Source organism: Dysidea avara, chromosome 1, assembly GCF_963678975.1.
Source record: "Dysidea avara chromosome 1, odDysAvar1.4, whole genome shotgun sequence".
Taxonomy (NCBI): Eukaryota; Metazoa; Porifera; class Demospongiae; order Dictyoceratida; family Dysideidae; genus Dysidea; species Dysidea avara.
Genome location: NC_089272.1, coordinates 49,064,691 through 49,089,718, shown reverse-complemented (window position 1 = coordinate 49,089,718; position 25,028 = coordinate 49,064,691). Strand labels below are relative to the sequence as shown.

At 37.7% G+C, this 25,028-nt stretch overlaps 1 protein-coding gene and 1 long non-coding RNA gene across 2 annotated transcripts; one reads left to right on the top strand and one right to left on the bottom strand.

Annotated features, from left to right (window-relative positions):
• Positions 1–1,406: 1,406 nt before the first annotated feature.
• On the bottom strand, positions 1,407–8,594 carry LOC136267189 (uncharacterized). Its single transcript, XR_010706566.1, has 7 exons — positions 8,503–8,594; positions 7,026–7,286; positions 3,526–3,649; positions 3,030–3,103; positions 2,231–2,478; positions 2,047–2,154; positions 1,407–1,640 (listed from the first exon to the last, which is right to left on the bottom strand). It is a non-coding gene; the product is annotated as an uncharacterized lncRNA (long non-coding RNA).
• Positions 8,595–13,803: 5,209 nt separating this feature from the next.
• LOC136267046 (tripartite motif-containing protein 2-like) lies at positions 13,804–18,965 on the top strand. The gene is made up of 3 exons (XM_066062113.1): positions 13,804–14,379; positions 17,156–17,697; positions 18,028–18,965. The coding sequence occupies exons 1-3, from the start codon at positions 13,858–13,860 to the stop codon at positions 18,878–18,880; spliced, it is 1,917 nt and encodes a 638-aa protein (XP_065918185.1). The 5' UTR covers positions 13,804–13,857; the 3' UTR covers positions 18,881–18,965.
• Positions 18,966–25,028: the final 6,063 nt, after the last annotated feature.

Genomic DNA, 25,028 nt, shown 5'->3' with positions numbered 1-25,028 from the left:
TGGATATAGGGTACACTTATCACTGCATGTACAGATTTTAGTTTTTCATACTCAGCAACTATGGAGTATTGTCATGCATGTGATCATGAGCAGACTACTCAATTAGAGTATTTGACTAACCACTCTAGAGTGTCTGGATGTTGTATCATGTTATTTTTTAGGGGAAGGGCACACGCTACAGTCCCCCCCCCCCCCCCCCCCCCCCTTGGATCTGCCACTGTGACTTGCATGGACAAAGCTCCATTATGCATATAACCAGTATATATATACATTTAACCTTATAATAGCCCTGGTGATCTTATTACTGATGTCATGAAGCAGGGATGAGTTCAAGGCTGTTTCTGAGGTTTCCAGAAAGTGAAGTTTTAAGACCTGAATTTCTCCTGGGGGCTTATCAATTGACATGGGGCATGCTGGCCCCAGAATGACATCTGTGTCTGTTGTATGCTTCAAACTTCACATGCATAGCTCCACTTTTAGCCTGCTCCTGAAACTATGCCAAGCATAATTATGTCAATGAATTCCTAGCATGTGCTTAAAATGTCAGCTTATAGAGATTATCTTGGTGAAAACTACGCTGAGCAAAAACTGGCTGTTTTTGCAAAATTCTATTTTGCTATAAAAACATTGAAATACACAGGTCGTGCTACATAAAAATTTTACACATGTGTCAATTGTTTTAATTTGGTATAATTATACTGAAACATGTACAAAGCTCAAATGAATAAAACCTATACCACATCAAATTCTCCTGTTCATTGGAAGTAAGAAAATTTTTGTTTCGTGTTCTTACAAAGTACGGTATGTGAGTTATAGGCACTTATTTATGATATGGATAAAGTTTACCGTTGTCATTAATTTTCATTGTTGAAATAGCCTGCTTTGTTCACACGGAAATGTACAGGGAAAGCATTATACTCTGATGTGCCAGTTTGTGGTGAACAGCTACAGACTGAGCCAAGCCCTGTCTTTATAGCTTGTTTCAGTTGTGAGTTATAATTGATTTAGCAAGCACCTGTAGTTTATTGCCGTATTGTTGCTCTACAAATCAAGTTCATTCCTGTTCCAACTGTCTAGCACTATAACTCCAAGACTATTCATCACAAAAGGCTGAAACTTTGGCTGTCCACTCCATTGTTACTACACACAATTTTCAGGTGGAGCAGCAGACCCACTAGATTATCAGTGTGCATTCCCATATAGAAAAAAACATAGTTGCTGTTACCTGGATACCAGGTTGTGTTACTATTTCGCTACCAGGTTGAGTCTAGTTGTACGACCAGGATGGATCCACCTATTTTCAGTTTGTAAACACTGTGCAATTGACACGCTTTCAAGCTGTTTTCCACCTTACATACTATAGAAATTAAGAGTACCTTTTGGTCCTAGTTTCTGTGTAAGCTGTATTAAAACTATACCCTAGCTCTCACATTCACAAAAAATAAAACAGTTACAAACATAATTTTTAAATAACACCTGTTACTTCAATTGTTAGTGTTATTGTTCCAAAGTCACGGCTTGCTTTATCTCTTGAATACATTCATCAGTTATCTTCTGCTGCATTGAGCAAATCTGGTGTACACGGCAGTACATCATTGCAGTACATCAGTGAAAATCATCATAGTAGTGGAATGGTGGGTCTGGAAATAACAAAAGTGTACATGTAAATATTTGTCACACAACACTGTATTGCTTTATGTTCACAGCTAGGTGTTGTGGATATTGCTAGTCAATGCTGGATCACCTTTGTACCTGAAACCCTTGACTGGTACTAGAACAAGGAAATAAAAGAATTTTATAGCTTCTTCATGGTACAGTGATATTCAACATTTGTGCTGTTTTCTTCACAGCTACATCCAGTGCCCTAAAGACTTGACAAGATGTATTGTACATTTGTGATAATATACATTCAATTATTGAGCTATTTATTTGTGATTTTTAACATCAAAATAATACATTTGAGGAAATAGTTATGCTATTTACACAGAATGTCTCCCACACTACTGTTAATAATATTCACAAGCGATAATTACTTTAGCTACTGACCTGAAGAAAACCTGCCTGGATAGCTTTGATACTGAGTGGAGAATCATTTCATAACTGGACTGAGTTCACTACTGAGCCACTGTAGTACACTGTAGCAAGTAGTTTCATCTGGTGAGAAAGTAATAAACACTATCAGTGAGGCTAAATTTCGGGTTAACTACAATTACGCGAGCCGCCTTCTCACCTCCCCAGGAGCTATCTTCAATCTACTCTTTGCTGGCTGAGTGATTGCAGTGGTTCAATCATCATAGCTCAATGCTGTGAAGAAATGTTATAGCCATGCTTCAGTAGTGTAGTCCTGTCTTCTTTGCCCCTAGCTTTCATTGTCAATTATAGCACACTGCATGCTGTGGTCTGCCAGGCTATAGATGCTCTTCATCATGTCTTGTTCTTCAATGAGACTTCAGTTCGCTGCGCTGCATATACTTTTACCTGTGAAGAGATCATTGCACATTACTGGCTTGGTAAATTACTTGCAGGAGTTGGTATGCTATAGTCATGTCGTATGGTCTGCATGTAGCTCCCATGTACTACATGACATATGTAATATTAACAGGACGTAGTTCAGCATGATTGTTGGTAAGGGTCACTGATTATATGCTTGAATGTCTGTCTGTCTGTCTGTGGAAGTATAGTTCTGAAACACACTTTATCCTATCAACACCAACTTGGCGGTTCCACTCAGTGGGCAACCATGGGTATGTGAGGTGTGCAGGCCAGCATGCACAGATGGGTTAGACACATCTAGATTCTGTCTATATAATGTACAGTGCATGTACATTTGTTGTGATGCTGTTTTCTTATAGCCATATGGCTTGGGTCAGGTAAATAGTACTATATGATCACCTAATAATATTCATATTTTAAGGGAACTTTATCTTATTGGAAACTTTTCTGAGGTCTCCACTATAATAAACATTCAGACTTTATAGGATTTAATCACTGCATGATATCTCTGTAGACTACAATAGCTACAAACTTACATTTGTATATTTAAATCAAATGCCCAATCACATTAGCACTGGTTCAATATCCACAGCAGTGACAGCACACATATCTATTATAAGAAGTGAACATGCAACTTAGTTTTTTTTACATGCAAAATAGTATACCACTATATGTACACATGTGGTAATCATTGATTATATACATTGTCACAAGAACATAATAATAATGTATAAGAGAATATAACCTTACGATGGTCAATTATATTCTAAGAAACAACTTTATGGTGGTATACCTACAATAAACTAACAACCTTCTGACAATTTTATCATGGTAATACAACCTCCCAACAACCATATGGTTCTGGAATACAACCTTATCCTGGTTATACAATTATTTAGCAACCTTGAAACTACCTTGTAAAGCTGACAAGGTAGAAACTACCTTGATTTTATATGGGTGCATGCAAGCAAAAGAAAATAGATTTGGAAACCTATGACTGGCTTGATGAAATGAGAACCTCATTACACTTACCAAACATGTGGTCAGGTAGTCTTAGTAACCAGGTGGTGACCACTAAGCAGAGTTTTACTGTAGCATGGATGAAATTTTGACGTTTTCCATTCTCCATTTCCATCGTTTCCAATTACACCAGTCACTGCATTAAATAAATAAAAAGTCAAGTTAATTGTTCTGCTTCTCCATATTAGTGACACATACATGTAGCACACTTATAGACATTAAACGTTTCTCACATAGTACATTAATTATTGTCATTTTTACTCCACACAAAGATGACCAAGGGAGCTTTGCAGAACAAGAATGGAATTAATTTGTTTAACACAATACAATCTTAACAAGTGTTAAGTAATGTTTATTACACATAGAATTAAGAGAAAAGAATTAAAGCAACAAACAAGTAACACTACAATATAAACAGTATTTACAATTAGAGGTACACCAAAAATCAGATCGGCTATAGGTTATCAGTTATACCATATCAGTCTTGTTTTTGTATATCAGTATCAGATCAGTAACATGTGCAAATAAGTAGCATTAACATCTATTTATGGGCACTTGTGCTCTAGTAATATCCTAGCAGTGCCTGTTTATGTAATGTCGACTATTGATTGAAGTCCCACACTGTCACTTTAAAGCTGAACTTTGAGTGAAAATTGTAAGAAAAAAAGTTTATGCTACCATATCAGATTGGCTTTGTTAATCAGCTTGATAATATTATCATACAGTATGGTAGTACTGTATATTAGGGATCATGCAGTTTTGGGCTTTCTTACCCAAAAAATATCACCCTAAAACCAACCTCGAATATCCTTCATAACAGCTTGGCAATATTGGTTAGGCATAGCCAAGCCCAAAAATGCCTTCAGAGTGACCCCCAAACCCTTCCAACAAGTTTCTACGGAATTTTAAAAATTTTCTATTTCCTAGAATTTTATTCTGACTAACTAACTAACTAACTGATGCCTTCAGCCAAGCATAACTCGACAATGGATAAGGCTACAGGCTTGATTTTTTCACTGTTCGACGTCGCTTCGTTCCAAAATGTGCTTTTTCACCAACCATAGCACGTACAATGCATGTATCATGGACTTACCTTTGTCCTCCTTTGTGTTCCAGTTCTTTTCGCTGACAATGCAAGGTGTCAATTTGCGATAGCGCAATACAGCTTCCCTCTGGCTGTGTCGTGCTTTTCGCCCACATTTAGGAATTTTAAGCTGGATTAGTGATCAAAGAACAACAAAGCAGGGAAACAAAGGAACAGCTGAAAGTTGTGAAACAAGGGAGGTTGCCTATACATGCAGATATTCTGGCAGACATCTAATCCCTACTCTTCAGTCTATAACCTGCTGTTTTGTTTTTTGATCCATAATCCAGCTTAAAATTCCTAATTTTTCCTTCTACTTGTTTTATATTGGAATATCAGCTAAATGTCATATCAGTGCACCTCTATTATTTTATAGGAGCAGTGGAACCTCTATTTTTACCTGAGTACCTGTGTGTATCACAAAAAAAGTGTGCAGATAAGTGAATTAGTTGAGATAAAAATACAGAGCCATGTTCAACTACTCTAATAGAACATACACCTGTTGACAAAATACAGTCACCGCTACCGTTTGGATAATTGTAAAAGGGTTTGGATAATCAAAAGTTTGGGTAATTAAGGTCTTACTGTCCACAGCTGATGTCTTTCTAAACAAACTCTCTGAATTAAGGACACAAGAAAAAAGTCCATAAGGAAGACAACAAATTTGGTCTGGTCAATACACTTCCTGCATCTGAAAGAAGAAACAGCGAAAAGTGGTAAAAATCCAAAAGGCACATCCCACTGGTGAGTTTATTATTGTGGCGTAAAATGGTGGCCATGCACTGCTTCGTTTGGCCTCTAGGCTTGCGACTGGTGAGTGAGTGAGTGAGTGAGTGAGTGAGTGAGTGAGTGAGTGAGTGAGTGAGTGAGTGAGTGAGTGATGAGTGAGTGAGTGAGTGAGTGAGTGAGTGAGTGAGTGAGTGAGTGAGTGAGTGAGTGAGTGATGAGTGAGTGAGTGATTGAGTGATGAGTGAGTGAGTGAGTGAGTGAGTGAGCGAGCGAGTGAGTGAGTGAGTGAGTGAGTCAAACGAAATTTCAAGTTTGGGCGATTTTTAAAAAATTCTATATCCAGACACTGTTAGGTGTTTTCTTGTATTTAATACTGTATTTCACGTTAGACCAATGAAACTTGATTAGCAATTTTGTGTCATCGCCCACATGCTTTTGATACACCCACCGGCCACATGGAATTTCATTATTGGTATTTCAGATTGAAATACTATTATAGAGCAGTCACTTTTACTCTAATAGAGCAATCAGCTATATTCTACTGGTAAATCACTTGTTATACTTTAGCTATTTAATGCAAGGGTAATCAACGTAGATCTCACTGTTTTTTTTTGGCAAAAATCTTCATGTTTGGATGTGTGTTGTGCTTTTGGAAAATAATGAATAATAACCACCTGCCTGCATCAAATTTTCAAAAATCTGAGCGAGAAACTGGTAATCAAGTTTCATTGGCCTTAGATGGACTAATATTACTCCGTAAAGGTGACTTTCATGGATAAGATGTCTCTTGAAAATGGCATTTTAGGCGCACACATCATTTTTGGGGGATCTCTACTTACAGGAATATCCTCCCACAGACCACAAAATGACCTCATAATAATAGTGTGTGATTTTAACCTTTCATTGTGGTTTTGTTTGTTAATTGGTTGTGGTGATGCTTTAATTAATGCATTGCCCAACCACAGCCACAACAGCCATAATAGTTATGGCAAAATCAATTATAAATACCTGTAGCATAACTTTATAAGAGCTCTGTATAGCGTCTGTCAAAAGTGTTAGTAGATCTGTAATGATCACGCCCTAAAGTGAAGGGGAACAGGGATAACTGGTCCCTCACTCATGATTGTGGGAAAGATGACATCACACACTTTTTGATGGTCGATAATAACATTGTAGCAAAATATTCCAAGTGATATTGGTACTATTAACAAGAGAAACAGTAAGGAGACAGATCATAAAGGTTAGAGTGGTGTACTGCTACTTTTGTACAGTGGCCTCATGCACATATATACATGTGCACTTGCTCAAACATCTAAAAACCACACTTGAAGATAATTTCTTTAACTGTCAACAGGTAAGCAATGTTTTTATTGTGCTTAAACTCACAGAAGTCAACAAAGCCATTCTTCACTACTGGTACACATAAACACTACTAGACTGATAAGTTTACTGTAAAATTTTACATGTGGGTTTTCCCAGGCTGATTTTGTACTTCAAAGTTATACAATGGCTTTGTGGTTGTCATTGTGTAAACAATTACTAGATAATCGAATCCCTTGTTTTATAGTGAGTAATTTGATATTTGATTGTTCATGGGCTCACATAATGTGGCATGTGTAGCTGTTGTATAACGCCCTACACAACACAAGACATTATTGTCATGGTATTATCACAACTCGACTAACACACATCCACTAACCCGAAGGAGTTAAGGTGGTTACATTAGTAGTAACAACAGTTGCTGGTCCAGCATTGTTAATAGCCGACACTGTCACTTCATATTGAGTATCATTATCAAGATCATTGAAACTGATAGTATTACTAGTAGTGGTTCTCTCCTCCACCAGTTCTGCTGTCCCATCAGATAAGGTCACATTGTACGTCACATCACAACATGAGGTATGGCTGAATGTGTCCCATGATATTACCAGTGAAGTCGGTCTTTGGTAAATTGGGGGACCTGTGAGGAGTGATACAGTATGTGAATTAGTTCAGAATGGACAAGAAGCACAACAAAGCCACACTGTCTACAATTGTGCCACTCTGCAAAAAGCTAATATCTTTTCTTGCATAGCATCACATAATTATGAACTTTTCATCTATAGCTAGAGGGTGTCAAGTTTCAGCACCTGCCAAACACTTACTTTTTATAGGCGGTTAGCAGTAATTACACGTGCACAAAATGAGCAATTGGAAATGGAAACAGAAAATGGTAATGTTCAAATCATCATATACTTTATCCTAGAGTACAGCTCTCACTTAGTGGCCACCTCTTAAAGACCACCTGGTTAATAGACCATTTCTGTACAAAGACCACCTTGTCAATTACTACACTTAATTCAGTTTGCATGGACAAACTTTCTCACTATTTTACATGACACATTCTGGACATCACAAGTGTATCGCATGATTAAACATTGTGGTGGTTTCCAAATTGGCAACTCTATAGCATATAGTGGAAGAATTCATTGCACGTATGTATGTCATGGCTGAAAGATTTTAACTGACAATGTTTATGCAAAAAGTGCCACCCAATTCAATCTCATAGCATGAATTTTTTTTGGGGGGGGGGGGGGGACAGGGAGCTAACAGGCTGAGCACACTGTTGTAATCACTATAACCATTAACAAGACTCCAGCTTCCATTTAAGGGTCTGCTCAAATAATTTTGAGCCCCCAACTTTTTTACCTTCCTCTACTTGTGTATTATATACACACTACATGGTCCAGTAACTTGAATAGTACACAAACTCTACACAACAATAGTACACAAACTCTACACAACAATAGTACACAAACTCTACACAACAATAGTACACAAACTCTACACAACAATAGTACACAAACTCTACACAACAATAGTACACAAACTCTACACAACAATAGTACACAAACTCTACACAACAATAGTACACAAACTCTACACAACAATAGTACACAAACTCTACACAACAATAGTACACAAACTCTACACAACAATAGTACACAAACTCTACACAACAATAGTACACAAACTCTACACAACAATAGTACACAAACTCTACACAATAGTACACATACTCTACACAACAATAGTACACAAACTCTAAACAACAACAGGTTCTACTTTAAGGGCATACCCTCCCAAGACACAACACTATCTACAAAGTAGATCTGAAGTCAATTATTAATAGTGACCTTATGTAGTTCATGTCCATGAAATCTTAACACAGTGTCTCAATTATGTAAATGTGTCCAATCTTCAAAATCTCACACATTTAACAAGTTCCATACACTACACACCAATAAGTGATACAACTACATACAGTATAAACACTATTATTCTATGACCTTATATGTACATATTGTACATTGTGTGGGAGGATCAAAGCGATGCCGCATATCGTATTGTCCATACAGTACTAATCAACTGCATAACTGTACTGTATGAGTCATACAGTACAGTTATGCAGAGAATTTAAGGAATGTTACGTAAACAACACACTGTAAGTCGCTAAAACCAGTCAAATTAATCGTTCTACAGCTAGGAATGGGGGCGACTGGATTCAGTGGAATGGAATGGTGGAATGGACTGGAATGGTGGAATGGACTGGAATGGTGGAATGGAACGGTACTTTGGTAATTTCAATTGGTGGTCACCTCTTTATAAAGACCGTTTTACTTTAATATTTAAAGCGTTGCTATCTTGTTGTTTTAGAGTGTATCTCCATATAATGGTCTTATTGATCAGTTGTGTGCCACATGCCTAGAAAATCAGAGTGATATCTGATTTGTAGTACAGCAATATACCCCATGCAAAAACAGTTTGGCTGTATAAAGTGACGTCCCCATAACTAAAAGTAACTGAGCTATTATTTGGGTGAGACCAAGAAATACTGACAAATAACTTGCTATAATTTATAAAAATTTGGTTCATCATCATTCACTCGTACAGTCTTACTGCATTCCTAATTAATTCCCTGTAACTCTAATTGGTTAGTAATTTATTATTATTAGCACTTTACAGTGACCAGCACTGAAGGGCTGACAGCAACATGTGCTGCAGCCTTAGGATTACCTAACCTAATTCAAGGACTTAGAACTAGCTGCCTTTTTTCTCCTCTACAACACCGGACTATTGAGAAAGGTACCAATTTACTAGCCAATTAGATTTACAGGGAATTAATACAGTCAGACTGCACAAGTCAATGATAAAGGACCAAGATTATTGTATATATTGACATTCATTTCTAGATATTAGCTCCTTTAGTTGCCAGTTGCTTTTAGTTTCGTGGACACATATTTTTTTGTATATAGCCAAGCTGTTTTTTGTACGGGGTATATAGCTATTACTGTATTGTATCATAAATCAGATATCACTGGCTTTTCTAGGGGACATAACATGTGGCACACAATTCATCAATAAGATTGTCTTATAGGGCTACAATTCAGATATTAAAATAAAATGGTCTTTATAAAGAGGTGGTCTTTGTTAGAAGGTGGTCTTTTAAAAGAGGTGACCACTAATTGAAATTATCTAAGTACCGTTCCATTCCAGTCCACCATTCCATTCCACTGAATCCAGACGTCCTAGGAATGGATTGTATAAACACTTACTGCTCATCTGATCCCGAAGCTTTTAAACATGACTCCACTAAGACAGCACAATTGATCATGTGAGTTACATTGTAAATCACTAAAACTAGCCAAACTAATCCTATTAGTTTGTTCTACGACTAGAAATAGATTATATGAACACTTACTAATATCCTTATCACCGAAAATTGCAGCGGTTTTAAGTACTAGAGAAAATCGCTCCTAACCAGACACGACCAGGAAGTACAATATAACACTTAAAGCACCACCTTGCTTGTGTGTACGAAAAATACAGTACTCGGGGGGTGTCTCGAGGCAAATACAGCACTCAGCTTTGTCTCGTGCTGTATTAGCCTCTCAACCCACCCCCTCGTACTGTATTTTCCATACACAAGTGCGGCGGTGCTTTAACTCTAACATAACTACCACTTCAGAGAGTATAGGGTTTCTTATGTCATCCCATTAACATACCATCCTCAACCACAACTAATCACACATTACCTTATAATATTATTATGGGGTTTGTTCAACCTTTATCCTGCAATTTTATTACCCTTTTAATAGGCGAGCTAGTATTGGTACAATATACTTTAAAGCCAATAATCTCAAGCCACACGATCATTTAAAAGCACAAAAGAAGGAAGGTGGATGGTGCTATGATTACTTCTAGCAAGTACTGTAGTAGTGACATCAACTAGTGTAACTGACTACAGAAACTGAACAAAATAAACAGTTTTTAAAGCTTAGAATCAGTTGTTGTCATTTGTACCTGTAAGAACAGTTGGGTGGCTGATATTACTGTCAGAACAAATTGTGTGTAAACTAGTTTTTGATGACAGTAATGAGTTGTACTAAGCATTTTTACAAAACAAGCACATTGTATATATCCTTTGAAGCCTAGCTATGTGTGAAGTACAATCTGAATATCTAACAAATACCCACTTAACCCCTAGGGTTTGTATTGTGTCTATTGGGGCTCAGTAGAAACCTACCTCAAGTCAACCTTCACATGTGAATAAGTCACTTCTGGTACTGGTACTGACATGACTGTAAGTGTCTTGTCATCAAAACCTGCCAACTCCACATAGTTGTCCTTGTTGTGTTTCTGTGAGTGAAATACAAGAACATGTATAAACATTAGTAGTGATTTTTGTATGAGGACAACTGAGGAGCAACAACTGAGCAACAACTATTACAGCATAGCAGTATGGTGTTCAAGTAAGGATATCTTTTCGAGATCTGTAACAGTGATCTAGATACTCAAATAGAAAGCCTCTCTATTTACCTGTGGCATGCAATGCTATGAGAAGCCATACAAACACACCCATATAAGTGCTGCTGTTATGGTTAAACATTCTTACCTGGGTCTTCTAAAAACAGTAGCTGTTACACTTTAGGTATGAAGAGCTGCATGTGGTAGCAAATTGTCTGGGTGTTGTAATAGAGGCAGGTATCCAGGTAGAGATATGCTTTTTAACAGCAACTCTGTTGTCCATACTAAAAATCATATCAGAACACACTAGCTATTTGTCACATCAGTAGTTTATCAGCATCACCGAATAAAGAAATTTAAAATGTATACACAGTGAATGTAGAATCAGTGTCGGCTCTTTAAGGTACAGATAAATTGGATATTGTTACAACTATTAGCTAATATGCCAGTTATAACTAGCCATGACCACTTCATTATAGTATCATGATACAGTATCATATCGAACAGTTTATTGATGGTGATATGTGATACACAAAATGCACTATATCACAGAACACTGATATCTTAAGCTGGAGAAATAACCTTGAAAGACTTCTACACAGTTACTATAGGTTTCTTGTGCAGCTTATCACTACAAAACATGTTCTCAATACTATATTGATATCTATATGAAGATGAGCATGTGTATTATATGTGTTTTGTCCAGTGTCTGAACATGACAGCTATTCCACCTGTCATCTCTGCCTACAATAATGTACAGATACAGTTCTAGACATCAAGACCAAGTCTCAAGGTTTATCTGTTTCCTAGGTAGTCCACCCCTTCACATAACGTAAGGGTTTGGTGACCATAGTATATGGCACTTGTGTGACCGGAATGCAAATGTGTGCATAAAGCAATGGCAGATCCAGGATGGGGAATTTGGGACAAACGCCCCCCCTCTCACTTTGTGGAGGAGCAATACATGTACTTCTGATTAAAATACTAAACTTTATGTCAGGTTAAGAATGATCAATTTATAACTAATGAAAATATGTAGCATTTATTACAAATTTAACTGAAACCGAAGTGAACCAAAGTCAAACTAGTTGTGAAATTGTCCCTCAGCACCTACATGCATACCAAGTTCCTCTAAAATAATTATCACGTTGCTGCTGTTTAAGAGATCCATAGCCTTTTATACAGCTTTTAAGACCTCGCAATCATCTGCAAAAGTTAAAATGTCAAAAATCTACAGTGAGACACTATTAGAGGTGATTATTTGCTGCTTCAGAAAATGCAGCAACTAACAAGAGAATCTGGCTTTCCCTGCAATCACCTACAACTTAGCCTGTTTGTGCCCCTCCCCTTGCCAGCTCCTGAATCCGCCTCTGGAAAGTAATAATAGTATTACTTGTTTAGTTGTAACTTGGCAAAGAAAGCACGAAAGTTTATACTTCTTAACAAAAGTCTTTACTGTGTGTGCATCTCAGAGTCTCACTTGGGGATTATCCACTGCTTTCTAATTTGGTCATCATGGTTATTGTGTTATTAATGGCACAACTACATGGTTTATGTCACATGCTTATTTAAACTGGATAATGTGATTTGATTGGCTCTGATAGTAGCACAAGTACCATATACTATGGTCACCAGACCCTTCCGCTATAATACAAAGAGGTGGGTGTTACCAGACTATTTCCTAGATTGGTAGGCTGTAAATGACTGCCATAAGTGTGCTACATTATGTTGGTGTATAGGGTCAGGGTTGTACAAAGGACAGGTTTAATCATACTGTAAGTAAACAAAACAAACACAGTCTCACATACAGTAGCAATGAGCACAGATACTAGTCTCGCATGGCCAGACGGTTTTTTCTCTGCACAGCGTTTATCGATTGGAATTATAAGCGCCTGCTCCGAAAAAGGGTCTGGAATGGCAAGGGGGTGTCACTCAGGCTCTTGCTGTGTAGGTTGATCTGCGACCACGGTCAAACTCTAAGTCAATGGTCAAGGCCACAAAATAGCTCTTACAGTGGGTCAAGGGTCAAGACGATACAGAAGGTTCAAAACCCACAATCACAAACTATACATAGCTATTATCAAGCTAAACATGTCACTCACAGTATAATAAAACCATGCAAAAGAATAATACATATTTTAATGTAGTATTATATACACACCCATAAAGTAAATAGCTTCATGTGCCAAGTTATTTTACAACAAAAGTAAAAATAGCTAAATCTTTTCTTGCAATAACCAAATTCGCTCCGCGCTTTACTGATACGGAAGGGCAATACATCGACACCATTTCCTTCCACTCATGTGGCCAAACTCGTGATTTTAAAAGTTAACATATACATTGTTCCAAGAAATTAAATGAGTCGGTCGGGCCCAAGAAACATGAAATTAAGTTGAAGTGGCCTAAACTATAGTATCTATGTATTTACTGAGATTTTTGCACAGCACACACAAATTCCAAAGGTGTAGCCGGGTGTGGTGGATTCACTAAGTGGTTTTGCACAGCATATAATATACACAAATAAATAAATACCATAGTCTCACAATGAGCACAGATACACACTAAAAACTTACACACAAACTGTCATTTCGTTATCAGTACTCCATTAAACACGACCTGGTGACCAACAACAGTTGCTGCGACCCTCGCTGCGACCATAGATGACCGGACTTCTTTAACTTCAATTTTTCTTATGCGCGCCTAGTAGCTGTTTATTCAAAGGGTGTGCCGTGCGTTTCGTCAAAATGGCTTCTGCTCTCCTTCCTTCCGTGTCTTCTGTGACGAAGTGTCAAGTGTTGATGGAACATTTTGATAATCCAGACCAACTTCAAGATGCTATTAACTGTAGCGAAGAATGCGCCGCTTTGTTGCAGTATCCCTCCACCACGCCCGTTTCTAAATATTGTCCTGATCATCCACGAAGAAAACTTGACGTGTTCTGCAGACAATGTGGAACTGAGTTATGTAGAGATTGTGTCTCCCATGGTCACTCAACACACCAGCGTACTAGCATTACAAGTGTTACTGATGAAGAAACCAGGAGACTGGGAGAAGCTGTGGGTCACATGATGGGTTTACTGGAAGAGACGAAACGAGCAGTGTGCGTTGTGAAGGAAATGAGACAACGTGTTAGGAGCAGAAAGGAGCACAACATAGAGAGGACAAGGGAGGTGTTTAATGCTCTTAGAAAAGTCATTGATGAACGAGAAGAACAAGTCATAACAGATATTACCAAAGGAGCAGACAAGAGGGAGAACACACTAAAGGTATTATTTTGTAGTTAATCTGCCACACAAAGTTAGTATCAGTAACATAATACAGCAGTTCTAATAGATATTGTGTGACAACAAATACCAGCAAAATCACGTGCACAAGATTTCGACCAATCAAATCAATTCATTTTTATGTTTAAACTATAATATCAAGACACACGGTAGTGTGTCGTGTGGCCCAAGAAGTCAGCACACTACACCTTGAGTATATTAACAGGAAGAAAAAAAATGCAATTTTCACACCTATGTAGCTCTGTGATCCCTTATCCGATTGGAACCAAATTTGCTAGAGATGTGCCGCCCAGTTAGGGGAGTCTACATACCAAATTTGAAGAAAATTGCTCCAGCCATTTCTGAGATACGAGCGAAAAAAATTTCGTTTTAATTTCTTCGTTTTCTTCATCTTCATTTCGCACACTTCACAAAATTCGCCATAAAACACAAATGCGTGCTCAGATTGGGCTGAAATTTGGCACACCTAAAGGGCTCATTAAGGCGGATCGCCATACCAACTTTGGTAGGAATCCGATGCACATTCATGGAGTTATGACCGATTATTTGCGTAAAATGAGGTTGAAGGTCTGTCACGCCTACAGGGTAAACCCCTTGGAGGAATCAGTTGAAAATTGATATGTAGATGGAGCAACCATCGTAGGAGTGCCTTTTTGTGGTTTGAAAGGAATCGGGATAAAGACCATGGGGATATGACACAAAACCCAACCTGTGTCAAAATTACGCGATCGATTTTTATGAATAAAAAAACTATTAGTTTTCGTGTCTACCAGGCAAACCGCTTAGAGCAACGAGCTGAAAATCAGTATGTAACTGGAACAATCATCATAGAAAGTTCTTGCAGTAGTACAGAAGAATCGAAGTACAAATCACTGAGTTATGATTCGAAAAGCAACTACGTGCAGCAAATGCGAGATCGAGATACTCTAATAGAACAGTCACCCTAATAAAGCATTCAGCTGCATTTATAATTTACTCAGTTATATTACATTGCAAGTTATTCTGTAGAGAATTCAGCTACAAACAAATTGCCCTGTAGAGAGATCAGCTAGAAAAAGTTACCTTGTAGAGAGTTCAGTTACAAAGAAACAATCATGCAAAGAGTTTAGCTGCAAACAAATCACCCAGTAGAAAGTTCCGCTATGAACAGATCACACTGTAGAGAGTTCAGTTAGAAACAAGTTATCCTGTAGAGAGATCAGCTAGAAGAAGTTACCTTGTAGAGAGTTCAGTTACAAAGAAACAGTCATGCAAAGAGTTTAGCTGCAAAAAAATCACCCAGTAGAAAGTTCCGCTATGAACAGATCACACTGTAGAGAGTTCAATTAGAAACAAGTCATCCTGTAGATAGATCAGCTAGAAGAAGTCACCTTGTAGAGAGTTCAGCTCCAAAGAAACCACCATGTAAGAGAATTCAGCTGCAAACAAATCACCTGTAGAGAGTTCAGCTAGGAACAAGTCACACTGTACAGAGATCAGCTAGAAACAAGTCATCCTGTAGAGAGATCAGCTAGAAGAAGTTACATTGTAGAGAGTTCAGCTACAAAGAAACTACCATGTAGAGAGTTTAGCTGCAAACAAATCGCCCTGTAGAGAATTCAGCTACAAACAAATTACCCTGTAGAAAGATCAGCTAGAAGAAGCTACTTTGTAGAGAGTTCAGCTACAAACAAATCACCCTGTAGAGAGTTCAGCTAGAAACAAGTCACCCTGTAGAGAGATCAGCTAGAAACAAGCCACCCGTAGAGAGTTCAGCTAGAAGAAGTTACATTGTAGAGAGTTCAGCAGTTCAGCTGCAAACAAATCACCCTGTAGAGAATTCAGCTACAAACAAATCACCCTGTAGAAAGATCAGCTAGAAGAAGTTACCCTGTAGAGAGTTCAGCTACAAACAAATCACCCTGTAGAGAGTTCAGCTACAAAAAAGTCATCCGGTAGAGAGATCAGCTAGAAGGATCACCTTGCAGAGAGGTCAGCTACAAAGAAATCACCCTGCTTCATCTTTTCTTCTTCCTGTAGTAAAGAAAAAATGATAGGTTAAAAGCCCTAAAGCCGGCCATAGGCCGACTTTGGTGTATACAAATACAAAAAGAAGTGCAAAACAGCCAAGCTGTAAAAAAAGTGTAGCCCTGAGAAAGGCCGTGGTGAAAAAAGATGTGAAATCCAAGGTGGCGGCCAAGAAATGGCTGTGATGGTAGGTTAATGGTAAAAATTTTAATAACAACAATTCAGGTGAATTTTGTGCCAATTGACCAAGCGGCACCAAATTCACCTGAATTGTCGTTACTAAAATTTTTACCATTAACCTACCATCACATCCATTTCTTGGCCGCCACCTTGGATTTCACATCTTTTTTCACCATAGCCTTTCTCAGAGCCGCACTCTTTTTTTACAGCTTGGCTGTTTTGGATTACATATTAATTACTGCAAATAACATGTGTTGTTGTCATTCAAGGTCTTTTAATTATAAGTTTATTTATAATTCCATACAGGTTTACATACCAAACCAATTCACATGATTTTGTGTAATAGGTGAGCCCCTCCCACCTACCATTTAGCATTGTCTATTGGAGAAATTAAAAGCAAACACATTATCTGTTTTACTGACTTAAAGGTTTGAAACTGGCTTGAAATTGATAGTCAAAGCTAAACCAACAATGCAAACATCAGTAATATTATGCTACAAAGTAGTTCTTCCTGGGATTGGTAGTGGTAAAGATTTACCTCCAGTTATTGTTGTTCTTGTTTTAATATTAGCTACAGCTGGAGAGGTTGTTGTTACTATGGACACAACTACAGAATTGTCTGGAGCTATTGAAGAAGACAAGAGAGAACAAAGTGACTACCACTGAACTGGTTAGGAGGAGGAAGATACTGGAGCGACGACAAGATCACCTGATGATAATGAAGAAGAGATCAAGACTGGAACCAGTAATGAAGGAACAAAGAGAAGTTGAGTATGGAGAGGTGGATCGTCTTTGTGAGGAGGTGACCAAGTTGGGAGGATTTCCACTAGACCCCAGCAAGTGTGAAGTGACCTTCCCTACAGCAATGACAATAATGAACAAAGAGACGTCACTAATGGTAACACTTAGAGATGTCAATGGTGACATTGTTGATGACTGCAGTAGTGAGGTAGACGTATCCGTGACCACCAAAACTGGAAAAGCCATAGTAGTGGGACCAGTCAAGGATGTTAATGGCGGAAACTACACAGTATCCTTCACTCCCAGGACACTTGGAGATCACATGATATCAATTGTAGTTGATGGACAACACATCCCAGGCAGTCCTCACAAGTAAGGAATAATATGTGTTCTATTAGAGTGTTTTGTGGATAACATGTGAGGTGTGATTGTATTATACTTATTCAGTTAGTGTATACTAATGTTACACAATGACTATACATATTAACACTACTACACAGTCAGTCTATACAGTCACACTACTATACAATAGCTATACATGTATTATTTTCCCATATAATGTGTCATACATGCAAAACATACAAGTGATTATCATTCAAACTTTCCACTATAATGTTATCTCATTTCCTGTACATACAGGAAGTGATGTCACCAGTATTATTAATGTACAGTAGATCATGTAATCCTGTCATGTTACTGTAGGATATCAGTTGTACTGAGAGACTACAGCAAGATGAGAGAAGGACACTGCCAAGTGGTGACTCATTATGGAGGGAACAAGTTTGGTAAACTCCGTGATGTTGCTATAGGAGTTAATAATGAAGTCATCATTATTGATGATACTAACAAGTGTGTAATTGTGCTGGACTGTAACTTTGCCTTATTAGCAGTGATTGGACAAGGAAGTGGTGACAACAGATTGGTTTATCCTTTTGGTGTAGCAGTCAGTAAGGATGGAATCATAGGTGTTAGTGACTGGGGTAGTAGTCATCAAGTGAAGAAGTATTCCCTACAAGGAGAACTCTTATCAATAATTGGTAACAATAGAGGGAACAACAATGGCCAGTTTAATGATCCTAGGGGACTAGTCTTCAGTAGTAATAAAATGTTGTATGTTGTAGATGGGTGGAATCACAGGGTCCAGGTATTCCAACAAGATGATAAATTTGCGTTTACATTTGGCAGTAAAGGGTCCAACCCTGGACAATTTCAGTGTCCTGTTAGAATAGCAATTGATACTGACAATAGAGTATTAGTTAGTGACCTTTCTGGTAATCATATTAGTCTCTTCAGTCATACTGACAGTTTTATTAGTAGGATAACATGTTACAGTCCATGGGCCATTACTGTTAGCCCTGATGGTCACATCATAGCTGGTTATGGTGATAGGAATAAAATTGGTGTATGGAGCCCCACCCATCAAATGATAGAACATTTTGGAAAGAAGGGACCTCAACAAGGAGAATTTGATACTATCAATGGTATAGCCATGAACAGTAGTGGGAGTATTTATGTTGTGGAGTGTCACAACAAGAGACTACAAGTTATCAGTTAAATTGTTATTTTGTGTGTTTGTATGATGTAATCTATTATTACCATGGTTACTAATTGTTTACACAATATGATAATATTCTACGTAACTGTACATATTAGTGTGTGAGGGGTGATGGTGTGGTTGTTTTGTGTTGTTACTATGTAGCCATGACAACCACACAACCACTGTTACCAGGAAGTGACCAGTAAGTGTTGGTAATGAAGAGCTGCCATACAAGTGTCTTTTCTATACAGGTGGAGATGTGTACAATGAAGATCATCTGAAATGATGTCATTGGGGACTTAGCCAATCAGATTGTACTGTGTGTACAGAATAAAGTAATCAAAATGTGTAACTTGACAATGTGTGAACTTTATAAATCACTAGTGTCCGGATCATGTGATCCACCCAGTGTAGTGACGTCTACATGAGGGATTTGTTGTGGTTGTCAAGTGATTAAATCAGTCTTCACCTTAATAAGGTATGTGTACTACCCTATTTGGATGTGTAATTTAAATGTGTTTAATTCAGGAGGTGTTACAACATGTTCTCCTATTTACCCACAGACTACTCACACCCACACCACACCAGGGTATAGGGTCTGGTGATATTGGTTAGGATTTTTTGGATCATCTGTCAATTTATTAGTTCTCCATTACCACATGTAGTAGATGATGTATTCCTTAGACATTCTGATTGGCTTAATGTATTTTAAACACATCAGTGTCCAATACTGACCAATATCACCAGATCCTACTCTCCTGTAGAGGTGGGTGTGGTCACTAATGTACTGATTGGACAAATGTATTTCTGTGTATTTGAGAATTGAATGAATCATTTTCTTTCATGTACATAATTACTATACGGAAACAGCCTTTATGGGATTTGTGACTTATGAGTAGTCTATAAACTAGTTAACTGAGGGATAGTACATTACTGATGCTGCATATGATACAAAAAAAAAATATCTAAGTCCTCCTACCAAACTTTTGTACCATGTGGTAGTAATGAGGTTTACTAAAATAGATTTTTGTCTTTAACACTTTGTAGGACTGTTAACTTCAAAATTTCTTGGCTTCCAAAGCTGAAATTTCAGTTGACCATTCCTTTAGGTAAAGAAAAATGGAATTAAATGTAAATACACTAACATGTGGGGTTCTTGCAGATTTGGTTACACAATACTATTCTGAATGAAAATCATACTCTAAGCAGTCTGGTAAATATCAACTACTCTAATAGAACAGTCACTTAGCTGTAGTACTAGTGGAAACCTTCTTTCAAGTGTTGTATAATTATGTACAATATTTACTTAGTCATTATTATACTTGTTACAGGTTTTTGCAATTGAATTCGTCGGTATTGCAATTGAATTCGTCCCGTTTGCAATTGAATTCGTCGCTTTTGCAGTTGAATTAGTCGGTTTTGCAATAGAATTCGTCGCGTTTGCATTACAATTCGTCATAAACAAAACGGCTCCAAGAAACCAACCCGTTCATTAAGAGATGAACTATTTATGCCTTGGAGAGTTACACTTGAGACACTAGAAGGTAATTGGAGCTGGTAGTACGCGAAGTTGATAGCTGTCTGACAAATTAATTAGCTTGCTCGCGAGTGACCACACCCATCGCGAATGGCGTAGTAGAGTTTGGAATGTTGTTGGATAGGCTGTAGAGGAAGAATTATTGCCTTATAAAGAGTTGTTTACTACTGTTGTACTTGAACAAGTTCTTGTAGCAGCTGCTACATCATGTTTTCATGTTTGCTCCAGCTGCCATTCTTGTTATTGGACGAATTTAACTGCAAAAGCGACGAATTCAATTGCAAAAGCGACGAATTCAATTGCAAACGGGACGAATTCAATTGCAAAACCGACGAATTCAATTGCAAACGGGACGAATTCAATTGCAAAGTCGCCGAATTCAATTGCAAAAACCTGTAATATACATGGTGGCTACACAATCATTGCCATTATTAATGTCACACAGACAAAAATGATTTGTAACAGTTTACCCTACCATGAACTAATGGGGACCAAGAGTCAAGTCACACTAACTTGTTATTACAATCTTTCCCAAAGTATAGTCCATTAAATACGCTTCCTGTTGACATGTGACCACAAGTTTGTCTACACTGACCATGGCCATTTTTAGATAACTACACATTATATTGATGAACTGCCACTAACACTGACTATAATTTTAGTTGTATACTTGTATCATAGAAATCAAAATACTCCCAGCCCACACTCATCACCTAGTGGCACGTGCATGCATTACTAATATTGGCTGGGCTAACAAACTGAACAGTTTACTAGTTACAGGGTCATAATACCACCATCATCTTGTGGGTAGTATTGTAGATGTGGACTGGTGATGTACTCCATCTATTATCAGTTCCAAGGAAATTGAACTTTCCATACATTGCCACATCTTAATAATGACACAGTTCAGTGACTGATCCAATCATCCAATTAGAGCACACCATCATTTTAATGCTACAACAAGACAAGGATAAGTGCAACAAAAATAATAACACATTAAACAGTTGTTTAAAATTACTCTAATGCAACATAACATCAATACAATAGCTATAAGCAAGTGGAGTTTTCTTGTTTATATTGTAAACCATTTAAATATGTAAACAAACATCCATACAGTGTTTTTCCTACTAAAAACACTGATGTGGTGTGCCAGCTTTAGTCCACTCCACTATGTGTCTTGTTGTTGTTTGTGTATTCAGTGACAAAAACATAATTTGTCTTGCATTAGTAACTTCATGGTCACTCCTCAAAATGGGACAGTGGAATTTCCTACTAAGCCCGGCTGCATGCCAAACTTACTCAAAGAAATAAGCCATCAACAAAGTTTTATCTTCTCTTAATTGTTATAATCATACAGCTGTGACCATTTAATCTGTAGACCACACAAAACTGAATAATTTATTTACGTAGCTAGGCCGGCATACAAAAAAATTTACTGAAACTTGCCAAAGTTAAAAAATGGCCACTCATTTTCCCACTTGAAGTCTACAGTATACACTGTACTACTGTACTTACCTCAAGTCAACCTTCACATGTGAATAAGTCACTTCTGGTACTGACATGACTGTAAGTGTCTTGTCATCAAAACCTGCCAACTCCACATAGTTGTTGTTGTGGTGTTTCTGTGAGTGAAATAACAGAATGTACATAAAGAAGTAGTGTTTAACTTTGCACATGGAATTGCAAACACCTCTAATGTCTACCAAATTATGGTCACATAACTGGATTTGCAAAAAGGAGATCTTTCACACACACCCAATTCCATGAACTTCAGATACCATAACTTAATACATATACCTGAACCATCCATTAAGTGATGTATATGTTGGACATGCTCACGTTGCTTTTTGTAAGTTGCAATTCCGGTAGAGCGAAACTTATAAAAACCACTCATTAATCAATACTGAGCAGTTTTAGAAATGTACAAGTGATGGATGATTAATGGTGACAGTATAAAGGTGTCAATTGAGAGTATACATGTGTAATTTGGTGCACTTTATGGCTTTGCCCTTAGGTGTAATTTTGATTGGTCATAAATATTGTGTCAAACACTTGAATGAAAAGATTTTAAAATGTTTTCGGAGGGTCATGTAGTACAAATGAGTTGATTGTGTAATTCTACCAGGATTCAGCTCACAGTGGAACTTTGCATGGTGAGACACATGTGTAGACAACTAATGTCCTCATGTAAAGGATGGGGAGGAGGGGGTAAATAGCTTATTCTACCTACCTAATAATGTGGTCTCCATATTCCTGCTAATTCGTGTTGCCACATCATTACACACCTTGGATAGCCACTCAGCAGGGTTGTTTTGAAGATCATTGTGGTGAACTCCCTTGTTTACATATCATTGGGGAAACGTGTATCTGAGTTTTGTATTGTTTGTATATAGGTGTGAATATCAGAAGTAACCTCTCCAAGGTTCAAAAGGATAGCCAGCATACATAGATCATGACATTGTTGAATTAAAGGTGCTCAGCATCCAAAGCACTGGATAGTGTCATGCATGAGTCAGTTCATCAAACTTCTCACTGATAATTTTATAATTTCCCATGACCATATAAACAAATCCCAGTCATTTCACCTGTAGAAATAAGTACATGTAATCTACATTATACACATGAGGCATACCATGAGCATGCATACCACCTAGTGTATGTGAGTATATCATAACTGGGAAGAGCAACTTATTCACACCTACAAAATTCAGGTTGGTGGGGACAAGGTTACTATACATGTGTTAATATGAATGGTGTCCATTAAATGATAATATAGAAGAGAAAAGTAGCTAGCCATATAAGGACTATTCATACTCAGTCTTGTGCAACCACAGTGACTGCTAGATACTAACAAATCAGATGAAATTCCATCAATAGTATTTAAACACTGTATGTGCTGCAGAAATTGCACCTATATACTCCATGTAGTGGTGTAGCTAAGGTGGGTACTGGTAGGGCACAGGCCCAACCAATCAGTTCCAGTGCTCTACCAACACAGGTACTCACCGTAGCTAGCTAGCTATAGCTAAATTGTGTGATACGAGGTGCAATATGAAGCCTCCTAACTAATAATAATTATTATGCAAACAAAACGTTCGTACAGCTAGTGTCCTACTAGATATGACAACTTTTAACTGCAAAATGTCACCAAATTGAATCTCAGCATTTAAGTTTCAAAAATTTTCCTGGGGGCATGCCCATGCCAGACCCCCATGCTTCGCATGCTGATTACTGCAACTTGTACGCCTACAATGGTGCCCAACCAATCCTTCTGTGCTAGCTACGCCACTGACTCCATGCATATCATCTTTACTTAATCTGTCAACTGGAACTGTTTCTATTGTGATTGCCTTACCTGCAGATGTTACACCAGTTTACAAGAAGAAGGGTAATATCCCATCATGATTTACCATAAGATCAATCTGCTTCTATTGGTCATAGTTGTGTGAAATGTGTTCTACTACTGATACTAGTTGGGCCTCACAAGAGTAACACTGCTTAAAGCCATACTGAAATTAATTCAATATTTGATAGTGTTGAACATGTTAGTGGTAAACAATATGCTCCATAACTTTACAGCAAATTGAACTACACTAAAATGTTACAGAATACATTCTCCAATACTCACAGATTACTCAGGGCCGGAGGAAACAATTCTAAAGTGGTCAGGCCAAGGAGTAGGCACTATGAAATGCTGAGCACTTGTTGTGTGAATGCTAGGAGGGTCTGGGGGCATGCTACCCATCTAAATTGCATGCTCTGAGATTAAATCTGAGACTATTTTCAGCTGTAAATTCCCTAGCATATTATTGACTAACACTTGTGTTAAACTCACTACATGCAGCTACATCATGTGATCACATTAATTTCTTACATTATACAGTTGTAACACATGTAAATACAGTATTGTTACCTGTTGTTATAGCTACAGTATATGCAGCATGAGTCTAATATTTGAAACTGATAGCTAATGTAACTTACAACTAATTTTAATGAGATGAAGCCACAACTCAGTGAATAGCTAGCTAGGCACTAAACTATATGCTTAATCTTACCCTATCATGCTATGCTGCAGTGCTTAAATATTCATCCAATTATGTACACTTCCATACAAAGCTATTTATAATTTATTTCGTAATGCAAGCTTCATAAAGTTTGACTAATAAATCAGTAAGTGCCTGAATGCTCTATTAGGGTGGCTGTCCTATTAGAGTGTTTCGATCATCTCCATGACTGATTGTCACAGGGAAGGATTTAACAGTATGATATACATATTCTACTGGCATTATAACACAATGCTAACATGATGCTTTAGGTATCTATCATTCTGAATAACATGCCAGCATAACCGACCAATGCCTATCAGCGACTCGGAAATATATTTTAAAAATTAATGCTGAAAGTGGTCAGGCCATAGGCCGGACCGCTTCCTCCGGCCCTGTTACTTCATTAAGACTAAGGACTAGAAAATGTGAAACAGCATCCTTACCAAGTCCTCACATTAATAAAATGCCTCTAATATTTCATCAAACTTAATTGCTCTTTGAAACCAAAGCATAAATATAGCTTGACCAACATACAAGTTCTACACGGGATCCATAATAACAATAATCAATTTTTATAAGATCC

What these genes read in the sequence shown, in the direction of transcription:
- LOC136267046 (XM_066062113.1), top strand. Translation starts at nt 13,858, where the DNA reads ATGGCTTCTGCTCTCCTTCCTTCCGTGTCTTCTGTGACGAAGTGTCAA. An exon ending in AGAGGGAGAACACACTAAAG is followed by an intron (nt 14,380 to 17,155) that starts GTATTATTTTGT and finishes TTTTAATATTAG; the next exon opens with CTACAGCTGGAGAGGTTGTT. An exon ending in ATCCCAGGCAGTCCTCACAA is followed by an intron (nt 17,698 to 18,027) that starts GTAAGGAATAAT and finishes ATGTTACTGTAG; the next exon opens with GATATCAGTTGTACTGAGAG.